General features: G+C 36.6%; 3 protein-coding genes across 3 annotated transcripts; all 3 read right to left on the bottom strand.

Annotated features, from left to right (window-relative positions):
- Window positions 1-4,007: 4,007 nt before the first annotated feature.
- Window positions 4,008-5,745, bottom strand: LOC130729386 (wound-induced basic protein). Its single transcript, XM_057581131.1, has 2 exons — window positions 5,588-5,745; window positions 4,008-4,310 (listed from the first exon to the last, which is right to left on the bottom strand). Exons 1-2 carry the CDS (start codon window positions 5,656-5,658, stop codon window positions 4,238-4,240), a joined length of 144 nt encoding a protein of 47 aa, XP_057437114.1. The 5' UTR covers window positions 5,659-5,745; the 3' UTR covers window positions 4,008-4,237.
- A 5,066-nt stretch (window positions 5,746-10,811) lies between these two features.
- LOC130729384 (uncharacterized) lies at window positions 10,812-12,020 on the bottom strand. The gene is made up of 2 exons (XM_057581129.1): window positions 11,421-12,020; window positions 10,812-11,338 (listed from the first exon to the last, which is right to left on the bottom strand). Exons 1-2 carry the CDS (start codon window positions 11,736-11,738, stop codon window positions 10,934-10,936), a joined length of 723 nt encoding a protein of 240 aa, XP_057437112.1. The 5' UTR covers window positions 11,739-12,020; the 3' UTR covers window positions 10,812-10,933.
- A 118-nt stretch (window positions 12,021-12,138) lies between these two features.
- Window positions 12,139-12,831, bottom strand: LOC130729385 (uncharacterized). Its single transcript, XM_057581130.1, has one exon. It carries the CDS (start codon window positions 12,739-12,741, stop codon window positions 12,472-12,474), a length of 270 nt encoding a protein of 89 aa, XP_057437113.1. The 5' UTR covers window positions 12,742-12,831; the 3' UTR covers window positions 12,139-12,471.
- Window positions 12,832-14,297: the final 1,466 nt, after the last annotated feature.

Genomic DNA, 14,297 nt, shown 5'->3' with positions numbered 1-14,297 from the left:
TGTGGTGATCTGCCTAATAAGGAAACATGATGAAAAAAATAGGTAGCGTGAGTCATGTGGTAGTGAAGTTGATTTAGTGTGTGTTTGGCTCGGCGTTAGTAGAATTGGATCTGGCCAGAATTGGATCTGATATGAATTGGATCTGGTAAACGTGAGTTTGAGTGACGTGATTTATGTTTGGATACATTTATCAGGAATTGGATCTGATAGACTTGAATTGGATCTGTAAAAGGGAAAGGGGACAATTGGATCAACATTGATGCTGAAGCAACAAATTGTTGTGTTAGGATGGATCCAATTCTGGGGCCAGAATTGGATCAACATTTAACATCCAAACATCAATGGAGATGGAAAAATCACGTTTGAGGTCTTTAAACGTGGATCAGGCCTGATCCAACGTGCATCCAAACACACCCTTACATACTATTTGATTCAAAGGAGGGGAGGGGAGGGAAATGGAAGGGAGGGGAGGGATTTTAATACTTATTACGTTTGGTTCATGGAAGAGAAAGGGAAGGAAAATAATTTGGTTCATGAGGAGAGGGAAGATATTTTATAATTAAAATTACTTTTATACTCTTTTATATATATACTTGAATTACCAAATGTCAATTTGAGGGTAGTGAATTATCACGAAGGCAGAGGGTGGGTCATGGACATTTGTGGACTTATAAAAAATCAAAACTTAGTTGTTGTGAGGTTCGGTTTCCATCAATTGCAGAGACTTTGACCCAGGGAAAAAAAATTAATCGCAGACACCAATTTGGTGATGGCAGCACGGTCCTCATTTGTGTTTTGTCATGAATTGAAGCGCGATGTGTTCCTCAGCTTCAGAAGTGAAGATATGCGCATGGGTTTTGCTTCGCATCTCTACAATTGTCTCAAATGAAGTGGAATCTGTACCTTCGTGGTTGATGATGAGTCAATTCGAAGAGGCGGCGGCGGCGACGAAGAGAGAGACCGGAGAGGGGGCCGGTGGTTGGTATGAAAAAGGAAGGAAAAAAAGGTGAAATAAAGGAGGGAAACCCAAGGATAAAAAATTGGGTAAATAGCCAAGTTGGTCCTTGAATGTGTCAGCCGCCTTCAAGTTGGTCCCTAAACTTTAAAAATCCATCACGCGATCCTTGAATGTGGCAAATGTCATTCAAATTAGTCCCTGAGGTTAAAACCATTGACGGACGTTAACGTAAACGCTGAGATGGATTTTTTTTTCCATGTTGGAGTGTCCACGTGTAAAATGAAAGCTGAGTAAAAAAATTAACCTCCATTTAGTCCCTCATTAAATTAACATAATGCATCATCTTTCTTTCAACCAAACCCATCAAATCAAAACCCAATCCTGAGAAAATCAAACCCATCCCACAAAATCAAACCTTTCAAAACTCTACTGTGAGAAGCAGAGAAGCAGATTCAGATCAAAGAGGATGGAGGAGCAGGCATCTCATATTCAAATCTGCGTACACATGACAGAGAGAAGAGAAGATGAAGCGGAAATGAGAAACGAACTGAGATGAAACGACGAACTGAGATGAAACGGCGGTAGTCTGGGTCGGAGGTTTGAATCAGGAAGGAGGTTGGTTGGTTCAGTTACGAAAAGTGGGTGTCGGTTACGAAAAGTGGGTGTGGCTACGGATGTTGGGTTTTCAGTGTTTCGTGAGAAAAGCTTCAGATCGGTGAGATTGATTTGGCTTGGAGATGAGGAAATGAGGAAAAGTTGTAAGCTTTACGGTTGTTTGTGGCTTGGATGGAAATCGTTTGGTTCCATTGCAGATCTGTGTATCTGGGCTACCCATGGAAGTGGTATATTATGGACAAGAAGATTCTCTTTGTGCCTGAATTGGGTCATGATGAAATTGAACATAAAGGACTTTTAGATTGGATCGGTGTGTGCGGTTTGTGTATTTGATTATGCAATTGGAAAAGGTAGATTGGATCAGCTGATATTCCTTGGCCTATAAAAAAAAGGTAAATTTCTGGGTTGAGAGGGAAGAATTTCTGGGTTTTTTTTTTGTTTAGAGGGAAGAATTTTTTGGTTGAAACTGAATGAGGAGAAGGAGAAAGAGAATGAAGTTTTTAATTTTCTGGGTTTAAAAATGGTGAATTTTACATTGGGGACTAATTTGCCACATTCAGGGACCAATTAGAGTCCAAATGTTTTACCAACACTTCAGTTCCACGTATGTAGTCCAACTAGGAATAAAAATTAAAAAACAAAGATTTTGTTAACGTCCCGTTACATTTTTTAACGTTAGGGATTAATTTGAATGACGTTTGCCACATTCAGGGACCGCGGGATGGATTTTTAAAGTTTAGGGACTTACTTGACAGCGCCTGACACTTTCAAGGACCAACTTGGCTATTTACCCATAAAAAATTGAAATTATTAGATTTGTGCAGGGTTATTTTTGTCCGAAATTTATTTCTCCTCCTAATTCCCCCACTTTTGAGGGGAACAAAAAATTGAGATTGGAGGGATTTTGCTCCCCTCCATTTCCCTCCCCTCCTAAAGTTTGAACCAAACAAAATCAGATTTTAAAAATTCTTCCCCTCCCCTCCCCTCCATTCTCCTCCAACCAAACATTTCCTTAGAGTTCTGAGGTGGTTTTTGGATAAATGTGGGGGAAGGAGAGTGGAAGGGGCGAGTGTTAAATAGGAATGACAAAATGGGTGGGATCCATACGGTCAACCCGCCAAAATGGAGTAAGCGTAAGATGGTTTTCAAACCCACAAAGAAGTGGGTTAACAGCGAAGCAGATTGGCTTGTCTGTTTTAATCGTACCAACTCGCAAACTCACATTGTTTTGAGTGTAATCATTAATTTCTCAAAAATCCAAATTTTTGACGACCCAACCCGCCAGTCCACATTAAATCGAGGCAATGTGCATCATCCAACCCACTCCTCACGTGGACTTCCGTTTTTTTATGGAAAAACTTTAAACAAAAGCTGTAATATGAGCAGGGAAAAAAGGTTTTTTAAGCCTTAGAAATTTTATAGGAAAACAACAAAACATATTAATTGTTTTTTTCTCTCGGAAAACTTCATTCATCGATGAAAGGGCATTGCCCTAAGAAATTGGGCTTAAACATGAAATTTTATATTCCAAACAACTGCGAAGAGAAAAGTGGGCCATGAACACATCTCGGCCCCAAACTGAGAAAAGTGGGCATTGTTTGGTTCCTTTTTTTTCCGTGCCTAAAGATGTGAAGTTGTAGAGTCTTTTTTCAATTTTAATCTGCAAAATCTGAATTGCTTCTTATTTTCTTATGTACAATTTCTTGTTTTTGACAATAAAATTTTCTTTCTGACCAATATCACATCCGAGAAAATCCTATGCATTTCTACTAAATTTTTAACTTTTTAACTTTTAACACTAATTCATATCACCAATCTATCACAAATCCCATACGTTACGTTACATATATGAAATTAGAAAAACCGAATTGTTGAGATTCACAATTGAAATTTCATCGGTGTCAAATAAACTAGAGAATCCAAATTACACATTTCAACCCAAATGGAACGAGAATGCAAACGAAGTTAGCAATTGAGGAATTTAATTAGTTCGAAAATAAACTAGAGAATCCAAATTACACATTTCAAACTAAATGGACTGAATATGCAAATAAACTAAATAGTTATTATAACGGTAAAAAATCTTGACAAATGGCAACACTAAACATGAACTCCTAATTACACTCGTAGCAGCTAATTTGGCATATTCCACTTAAAAATCATTGTTGAAGATAAAACAATTACAAAATGTTCGAAAATTCAAGTCTTTAGCTATAATGTGACCTTTCATACTACGTGCAGGTCAGTTTTCAACGTTATATACAGTATGGTTTGGAATGAAACAACATTTAATTATACTAGAAACAGAGGAATATAATGTTAGATTGAATATGAATTTGTATAGAAAGACTTATTTCTGACTTGAATGAATTTGTAAACAAACTCTAATATTACTACTTATGTATGCAAGAAAACACAGTTTAGCATTCCAAACTAAACTTCTAAACGAGTGCCTTCATTGCATATTATGCATCGAATTTAAAACCGGTCCATCACAAGTTCATAACATTATAATAGCAATAACCGAAATCAAGCCATTACAATGACATGCTACAAAGTCACATGACAAATATCAAATACAGCCAAGAAATAACTTTATAGCACCATCAAAACAACTACCTACTATCCAATTCCATTCCACACCTGAATGGAGCCAAGCTGCTATCACTCTGTCATAACAGGTTTGTTCTCATTGGCTTTGGGTCTCTGCTCTTTTGGCTTCTGTTCCTCGGTTTTCCTGGGATCCATAATTTGATTAACCCTCTAATAACATAATCTAGAGACACATAATCTAGAGACAGGACCAACATGAAATACTTCAAAAGAATCATATTGCAATTAGATTAGCAACAGTAACAGCATATCCATCCACAAGAATTTTCTAAAAGAACAACATAAAACTGTTATAAACACACAAAATGAGATTATTATGGTGATATATAAAAGAAAAGCAAATACCAGGTCAGATCAGACATAAAGTTCACAAAAAATATGTTTTATTGCCACATTGAACATTTCCAACAAAATAAACTAGCTAATTGTGACCTCTGGCCTTTACAACTCCATTAGGGGCTATGGACTCAATTCAATGATATAATCATATGCAAAGAAACTCACATTACAAAAGATCAATTTGATTTTATGTTTGGGAAAGCCAACAACAAGCATCACACAAACATGCATGAAGTCGCACCAAACAAATTTTAGTTTTACACAACCTTACCCGCACAAAAGGCATTTCTAATAACTTGCATGTATACAAGCACATATCTCCTTTTCCCCCAGCAATGACACCCAAAACTTAAAACCACAAGGAAACCTAACTAAACTGTTATTAAACAAAACTAACAACAAAAACGACGCCTTTTCTCACTATGTGGAACCAGTACATGGATTAAACAATGGATGATCTCCTCTCCTATCATCAATCATTTATCATAAGAAACCATTAAATTTCAAATCCTTTTAAACTAACTAGGCAAGGAATACAAGCCAACAAGTTGGGAACAGAAATTGGAGACAATGATTTAACAGTCTATTTACTCAATACAAAATATCACACTAACTTCCTCAGAATCTCACTTAGCATTTTGCAACATTAACAGTTATCTAAAAACGGTAGGTTCCAACCTAGTGGGGTACACATGGCTATGATTATTGCAGATACCATCACTTCTTATCCCTAGTCAATTGCCATTCAGAGGCTTCAGTTGTCAGTTCTTTCATAAGCAGAATATCATTTCCTATGACACATGAGTCCTACATCATTCTCCATTAGTTACAAAAATAAACTAGCTAGCATCATCGATCATACAGCATCACAAGGACCAAATAAAAAGCACAAACAAGATGAAATTCTTTTGCACAATCAAGAAAAAGGGCATGCCGCATAATCAGAACCAGACAATAATAGATGAAAACTTGGAAATAATCGCATTGGAATAACATGATTCATGAACCAAAAAACCCTCAAAAGTACCAAATTCCTCAACTATTCAGAGAGAGAACACGAACCTCTTATCGGAGGAACCTCCCTTTTGGCTGAGGAAGGATCGGAACAGAGGAGAGTTAACGTCGTAGATCATCGTGTCGTAGTTCGTTTTCTGAAGGAGATGATAGTTCTGCAGCAAAGATGAAACCCTAGCTTTTTCTCTGCCTTTGAGAATTTATGCTAGAGAGAACTCTCAATGGATCGGGTTCAGGCGTATTTTGGATCCGGGTAAAAGTCGTCCATGCTTGGTTGATAAGACCCGATCCATACACTTTTTTTTGGGCAATGAGTTTTTTTCACACGATCCAAGACTTCATAACACACCTTATTTGTTTTTTTTTATTTGTATAATTTCGAAATTACCTTTGAATAAGAAAATGCACTACCAAATAGGTTGCTTAATTTGTGAATGAAAAAACTTTTTAAGCAACTCCCTAGTTGTAGTTGTACTGACGGTGTGACGAAAGGTTAATCTCATAACCACCTTACATACTTGATTGTGCATCCTATAAAAAGAAAAGTTTTAAATGCACACCGTAAATACACAATACGAAAATTTATTATAATTATTCCTTAATAGATAGCTTTATCTTTATCGCTAAATTGTTACATAGATGTATTTGACTCAACACCCACCCAAAGACCTTATCGCCTACACTACTCAGAAAGATCCCAAACGAGTTCAAACTCACTAGGCTGGGAAAAAACCCAACACCAAACTCATTATCGCCAAGGCTGAGATACAAAACTAGAAAAAAAAACTAACAAAAACATAAGAAAAAAAATCAAAGAGAACCATCCCAAATAGGGCCATGAGAAGACGTAACGACACGACTGACCAAAACATGATCCAACACCCACCGAGACAAACCACAAAATAGGTAGATGGAGAAACCATGACCAAAGAACTGAGAGGCAAGGAGGAGCAGTAAAGGACGAAGATATGCCGAACCAAACCCAAACAAAAATCACCTGATCTAGTCCAAAACCCTCAAATCCTACGGAAACAGAGCTCGACTCGGCCAACCCTGAGATGGTAGGAGAGGATCCCCTCCAAAAGACACTGCACTTGTCTGAGACTCACGTAGCGAAGTGGGAGCAGAACCACCACACGACTGTGAACATCAACATAACCACCCCCACTCACCAACAAGAACGCCACCCACCTTTGCATATCTGAAGCGAGCCCACCAATCTCTCAAACCTGATTCCTTAGGGGAAGGAGGCAAAGCCTGGCCGCTTCCAGGAAGAGCTCTGCGCAAGGAGCGTCCCTTTTGGGAGACCCACGAACATTTTTTTTTTGATAAGCCAAATGAATTATATTGAATGAAGCACAAGGGATATTTCAACCCAATACAAATAAGAAAGAGGAGGAGCGAAACATGATGACGACAGAAACATGGGTGAGATGAAAAGAGACAAAAGGGGTAGGGACAAAAGGGCTTGTTGAATTAAATATATAGTTTGAAGGAAAGCATGTGAGGGTATAAGGCAGTAGCAATTGGTAGTAAACATGAGTAAACGGTTGGCCATAAGATAAGGCCTGGCTAGTTAAGTAGGATTGAAGTTGGACTGGACCATATGCAATTGTATATCAATCAATTAAAAGAAGCCTATGAGAAGCATGCTTGATTAGCATCATTTAGAATCATATTGAGTAAATTCTTTACTGTAATCTAGAGTTCAGCATACTTTACATCTAGAATTATTTGTTTTATAATTCGTTTGTATATGTAGTCTAACGGATAGAATCATAACCATATAATCAGTTAAAACACAATTTTGATGATTGTTTTTGTTTGGTGATAATTATAAGGTTTGAATTGACCAACTCGCTTCTCTTCAAGTGATTGGGCTAAAAAAAAAAAGCAACAAAATTATTGTACAAATGAGAACGCTGAATAGTTTAGTTCCCCATATATATAACTTCCTATATCTTTTTCCCCCGAGAACATATCGATAAAAGCAACTCTTTCACAATAACTCTCACAAAACCAAACAAAATAAACAATTGACTGCAAACTAATTGCTTCAGTTTATTCTACAACTACAAAGTTTCCAGATTTTTGTGACCACTTTTATTCATTGATTTGCCTAGAGGCTCATAGTACAAGTGACCCTTTGGCTATATATAAAGCACGAACAAAATCAGAAATCCATATTTACAATTTTCACACTAATTAACCAAGCGTATTATTACTCTTTTGGTTTTCCACACGTAGAGTAGAAGTTCTTCATGTTCATGCGGCGATTCGACGATGTGTCAAATTCTGATGTGGAGATTGAACACCAGGAGAAACAATGACATGTGTAGATGTAGCAGAAGAAGCAGGGTTGGAAGATGGTGAACATGCAGAGAATGAAGCAGGGGCTTGAAACCGATCAGAGTCACTAGGAAGTGTCATGTATGTGTATGGAGGAGCTTCACATATCCATGACCCCAAAGGACCTTCTTTGTCATTCTTGTATTTCATTATAACCTTGTAAACAAAAGGAAAAAGACCCTCCATTTCTAAAAGTTTGATATAGAAAACAGACAAGAGAGTGAAAGGTTTATATATGGTATGGGTTGAAATTAATTGGATGGAATATCTTAGTTAGGAGAATGAGGAGTTTGGTGGGTGTATTTAAAGGGGTTGGATGAATGATGATGACGTTATTGGATCAGAGATAAGTTTCAAGGCAGACTCGCTCGATGACTTTGGTGGATATATAAAAGGGTTGGATGGAGGGGGATTCTTGACCTGTGTAGTACAAAAGTCTTTTGGTTAATTAAGATTTAAGAGTATTCTCTTGTTCGGTTGACCCTACATTATTTATGATAGTTTGATCTTTTCTAACATAGGGAGATGTGTGCTGCAAGGATCCAGATTCATCATACCTATTTAATTTATTTTGTTTCTTTCATTTATGAGCCTTGAGGTCAGTTTCTTTTATTTTATAGGACACCATAAGTCTTCTGCAACTAATTTCTATATCTGGATAACTAATCCCTCCATATATAAAGAGATATGGTGAGAGTGAGTCACCTTGCTTGAGGCATCTCTAAGGAGTAAAGGGTCGGAGCAGATTCTAACAGTATCTTAGCAACGATATGCTCGCAGCTTGCACGCCCCATATTCTCCACACTAAACTGCAATGCATTGGATAAATCAACATTTTTCCTGCACTAATATGTGGAAAAAGGTTGCAATTATTTCTACTACGAATGTATATACATTTTCTTAACATAAACACTGTCATTGAATACTCTCTCCTACTCCACTGGGTATAATTATATGATTGGAAATGTATGGGATCTAAAAAACTAAGGATAAGGAAACTATCAGGGCATTTCATTGGAGTAGTAAGAATGGTAAGCTGAATACGTAGCATAAGATCAAACAATCAGGGCATTTCATTTTCTTATCTAATGCACAAAATAAAACACAAATCGATGAAGTTGTCAGTGTCATAATCTTCATAACTCAATTGTAAATTGTCATCTCTGGCTACCACACACCTTTTCCATTTTCTTTATGTAATACAAAGATGTGAAGGGAGCAAAAGAAAATTACAATGACGCTGCAGTATATATATCAGGTGCTGAATATTCAAAGTAAGTGTCTAGAAATTCATGATTAGCATAAACATTAATGCTGTAAACTGATGATTATGAATATCAATCTCTGTAATCTCTCTAGACTAACAATCTGCTATCATCATTTGATTCATAGAGGAAAGAGTTATACACAAGATGACTATAAATATTTATTGGAAAACCACAACAAAGGAGCTGGTGGAGGTTTATAGCCCTTAAGTTGCTGAAGCTACCACAGTAGATCAAATATAAGGGAAAAACATAAGCATTTTCTTACAAGTTTGAATAACTTTAATGATAATACAATTATTGAATAAGATGATAGCAGAGTGCAAATCCTGTTGGCAAATCTCACAGGTATTATCACCTTTCTCATAGTACCATCCTTGAACACATTTTCTATGTGCATACTGCATTGTTCAAAATCGAAGGCACTAAAACTATTAATCTAAAAAAGACAGCAAAAGGGCCATTAGTGGGCACATGGACATATAGTGCAAATCCTGTTGGCAAATCTCACAGGTATTATCACCTTTCTCATAGTACCATCCTTGAACACATTTTCTATGTGCATACTACATTGTTCAAAATCGAAGGCGCTAAAACTATTAATCTAAAAAAGACAGCAAAAGGGCCATTAGTGGGCACACGGAAATATAGTTAACTAGCAGATATTAAACATTAATGAACTAATGCATAAAATCTACAGCTTGAATGACTTGGCAAGTATATTAAAAAGTTAGCTACTATCATGGTTTAATCCTTTTGAGTTCAAAAGTTTATGCTAACACCATCAAACATAACGGACAAGATTTCCAAGGTATATATGGCTAACACCATCAAACATAACGGACAAGATTTCCAAGGTATATATGGCTATACAAATGGATATTTCACACTACAGCAAAAGCAATTAACAAGGCATTATAACCTTCAAGGTGCTACAAAATGAACATGCTGGCTCCATGTTTGAGTCTTCATCCTCCTCATGGCATATTCAACACTAAATTAATGTATTAAGGGTGACCTAATTTGCTCATCCTTCGCATGTGAAAAGAACCACATCAAATTGTTTAATCATAAGGGGTTTGTGGAAACCTCCTTTGGATCTTAAAAGAAGGTTGACAAGGTAGATTCAATTAGCCAATCAACCAGAAAACAAACTGTTCTCAATGATTCAGAAGTGGGAAATTATACTTCAGAAGTCACAACCATAAAAAAATCCTAATCATGGTATTGTTTCCACTATAATAAGGTAACAAACACTGAGGTGGCTGGGTCTTTAGAAAGCTATTCTCCCCATCAGAATTGGATGAGGGAAGAACCATGTGAAGGGCTGAAGCATAAGTAAGCCGGGATGGATCAATTGTGGAGCTAGAGGTGGTTGAAATGGAGAGTCTGCAGCTAGCAAAAAGAACCCTGGTGGGTAGAATACTCACAAGCAAGTCAGTTAAATACGAGCATGTTAATCAAGGCCGGTTAGACCAGTAATTTTTCAGGCTTAAATAATTAATCTCAAGTGCTTTGACTCACAAGTTCTCCTCTACGAAGTCAATTAATAGGGCTAAGACTCACGAGGATACACATCCACATCCACATAGCTAGAATAAAAATCTATTCCTATTTCAATTTGTTACATATTCAAAAAATAAAAAATCACAGCACCGTACCAACAAAGACACCAGATTATATGTCCTTAAAAAAAGCAGCAAAACCAGCAGATACATTATCTGTAGTCATATAAATACAAATGCAGTCATCTAGAAATAATTTTGATCTACTAACAAAATTACTTAAGTAAAAGTTTACAAGTTGCAGAGCTCCATGGGCATGAGTCTAATTCTATTCTGATTTCAGCCATTTTCTTTTCATCACGAGATACGCGATAGAAGCAGAAAATTGTCATGTTACCTAACACTGTTGAATTTTGCAAAACAAACTTGGAAAATCCCATCTCAGATTTTTTGCCTGTAAATTTTGTGAGAAAGCAGGTTCTTAGCTTTGAAGAAAAGCATTCAGGAACACGAGGAGGTGTCAGCCAATCCTCGAAAGAAGCAGCAATTAGGCCACGAAGGACAAACATTTGAAGTTGAGGGGAATGATGGAGGAAATTAAGCACTGATTTCCATTGTAAAGGTTTCCCTCCCGACGTAAGCTCCATATGAATTAAATTGGGAAAAACAGGATCGCTGAACTGCAAGAGTTGTAAAGAGAAATTATCAGAAATATTGATAACACCAAAGAAATAAAACAAAGGTCAAACTCCGAATACAAACCTCTTCTAAGCGAAGAAACTCATCAATAGGAAAAAGATCCACAACATTCTGCATTTTTACCATCGAAAAAGAAACATCTGCTCTGACCAAGTTCGATAAAGGTTTAACCTTCCCCTTAAATGAATGATCATCAAACTCCTGAAAACTTGTACGCTCCTTTGCATCAAACTCCTCGAAACTTATGTGCTTTGCCTCCAAGTTTTCAAGATTGAGACATCCATTAAGAAGCTCAATTAAATGTAGAGGCTTAAAAAACTTAACAGCGGTCAAATGCAGAGCTTTGAGTGAGGGAAGATCGACAGAAGAAAAATCCTCCATAAAAGTCGAGTCACACAACTTGAGAACAACAAAGGTTGCACTGCTGAAAATGCTGCATGGCAAGTTCAAGTAAACTGTAGTGTAACAATCTATTTCGAGGTTCTCAATATTTCGCAGTGTTGTGGCGTTTAACCATGTCTCAACATGGCTGGTGACTGTTGCATGCTTACCTTTGAGACGAAGCGTTTTGATGGGTTGTTTATCATAAGTTAATGCACATTTTGTCCCAAATATTTGTACCTATAATGACAAAATTATTGTACTAGTGAGAACGCTGAATAGTTTAGTTCCCCATATAAATTCCTATATCTTTTTCCCCTGAGAACATATAATCGATTAAAAAAAATTCTTATTGCAACTCTTTCACAATAACTCTCACAAAACCAAATAAAATAAACAATTGACTGCAAACTAATTGCTTTAGTTTATTCTACAACTTGCAAAGTTTCCAAATTTTTGTGACCACTTTATGCCAAGAAACACAAACATTTTGTTATTGATTTGCCTAGAGACTCATAGTACAAGTGACCCTTTGGCCATAAAGCACGAATAAAATCAGAAATCTATATTTACAATTTCCACAATTAACCAAGCGTGTATTATTACCCTTTTGGTTTTCTACACGCTCAGAACTTCCAAGTTGACACTAAGAATCAAGCTTTAACACTTTTCATGTTTTCTTCAGGCACATACTTGCTGCAGGGGGGTCTCGTAGAGTAGAAGTTCTTCATGTTCATGCTGCGATTCGACGATGTGTCAAATTCTGATGTGGAGATTGAACACCAGAAGAAACAATGATCTGTGTAGGTGTAGCAGAAGAAGCAGGGTTGAAAGATGGTAAAGATGCAGAGAATGAAGCAGGGGCTTGAAACCGATCAGAGTCACCAGGAAGTTTCATGTATGTGTATGAAGGAGGCTCACAGATCCATGATCCCAAAGGACCTTCTTTGTCATTTTTGTATTGCATTATAGACTTGTAAACAAAAGGAATAAGACCCTCCATTTCTAAAAGTTTGATAGAAAACAGAGAAGAGAGTGAAAGGTTTATGGGTTGAATTAATTGGATTGAATATGTTAATTAGGAGAATGAGAAGTTTGGTGGGTATATATATATAAAAGGGTTGGATGGAGGGGGATGATGACGTTTTTGGATCAGATTCTAGCTCTTCACGCTAAGCCAAGAGATAAGTTTCAAGGCAAACTCACTCGATGACTTTGTTGGAAAACTGTGTGCTAACTAACTCCATTCAATTCTTTATTATAAAGATCTCCTTGTTTTCCATGTTGTTTTGCTGGTTTTGTTTGATGGGTTTTAGCTGTTAGATCAACATTATTGCTGGTTTTGTTTCCCTTCAATTCTCATGCTAAATTATGTGGTACCCTGATTTTTTTTTGGTGTGTTACCCGCATTAAGTAATTTAATAGACTATTATAATGCCATTCAAGGTAAATACTACATATTTAAATTTTATTTTACATATCAATTAACTTCATCTCATGAAATTCATTTTTTAATAAAAAATGAACGAGTGGTGAAAACAAATGATGGTGATGGAGATGCGCGTAAAATGACAATAGTTGGTAGATGAGACTAAATTGAAGGAAGCAAGTATCACGCAAGACATGTTGAAAACTAACACGCCACGTAGGTAGAGAGTCAATAATCTCCACTAGCAAAACTCTCAAATGCGATGTCAAGAGGAAAACTGTTATAGTTTTTTAAATAGATTTACATTTTGTCAAAGACAAAGAAAAAGTTTAATTTTAATGCATTGTCAATAACCATATTTCAAATATATCACATCAATCAATTATATTAAATAAAATATTCTTAAATCTTTAAAATTTGATTGGTTGATGACATATAAAAATTTAGACTACCAGTGCGTGAAGTTTTTCTAAAAAAAAGGTAAATGATCGAATAATATTTTTTTAGAGTTTAATATTCAATGATGGTGTCCAAAAGTTTTACACAATTATTCAATTATAATCTATCAACTTGTCATGTCATAATTAAATTTTAAAATTATAGAATAGGTGATAAAGATGTGATTAGATGTATGTATAACATTTGCATTAATGTTTGGTTTTGGTCTTTCGATCGCCTGGGTCAACGTGAAAGCTACGGGAAGCTCATGTAGCATAAACCTTCTACTCTCTTCATCCTCCAATGACGCCAAAAGATCATCACAATCGATCTCACATATGACATCCATATGATCACGACTCCAAACAAGAGAGAGACCGCCCCTCATAGCATTTGCCTCACCCAAAAGGGGATTGCCCCCTATCCCGTAGGAGTGGAAGCCATACAACCATCGCCCATGAGAATCAAGAGTTAAACCACCACCCCCATGCAGTTCTCTGGACGATAACTACCACCCACATTTAGTTTCACTTTACCCATCGGAAGAGGGCTCCAATTCCTGCACATTGTCCGCCTCCATTCTATTGGGACCCAACAACCTAATGAACTCACCACACAAGGCCAAACTTCCTGAATCAGTATCCAAAAAATCATGTTATTTCTCCATTTCCACAAACCCCACAAAATCGCTA

This window comes from Lotus japonicus, chromosome 1, assembly GCF_012489685.1.
Source record: "Lotus japonicus ecotype B-129 chromosome 1, LjGifu_v1.2".
Taxonomy (NCBI): Eukaryota; Viridiplantae; Streptophyta; class Magnoliopsida; order Fabales; family Fabaceae; genus Lotus; species Lotus japonicus.
This window is presented reverse-complemented; position numbering and strand designations above follow the sequence as displayed.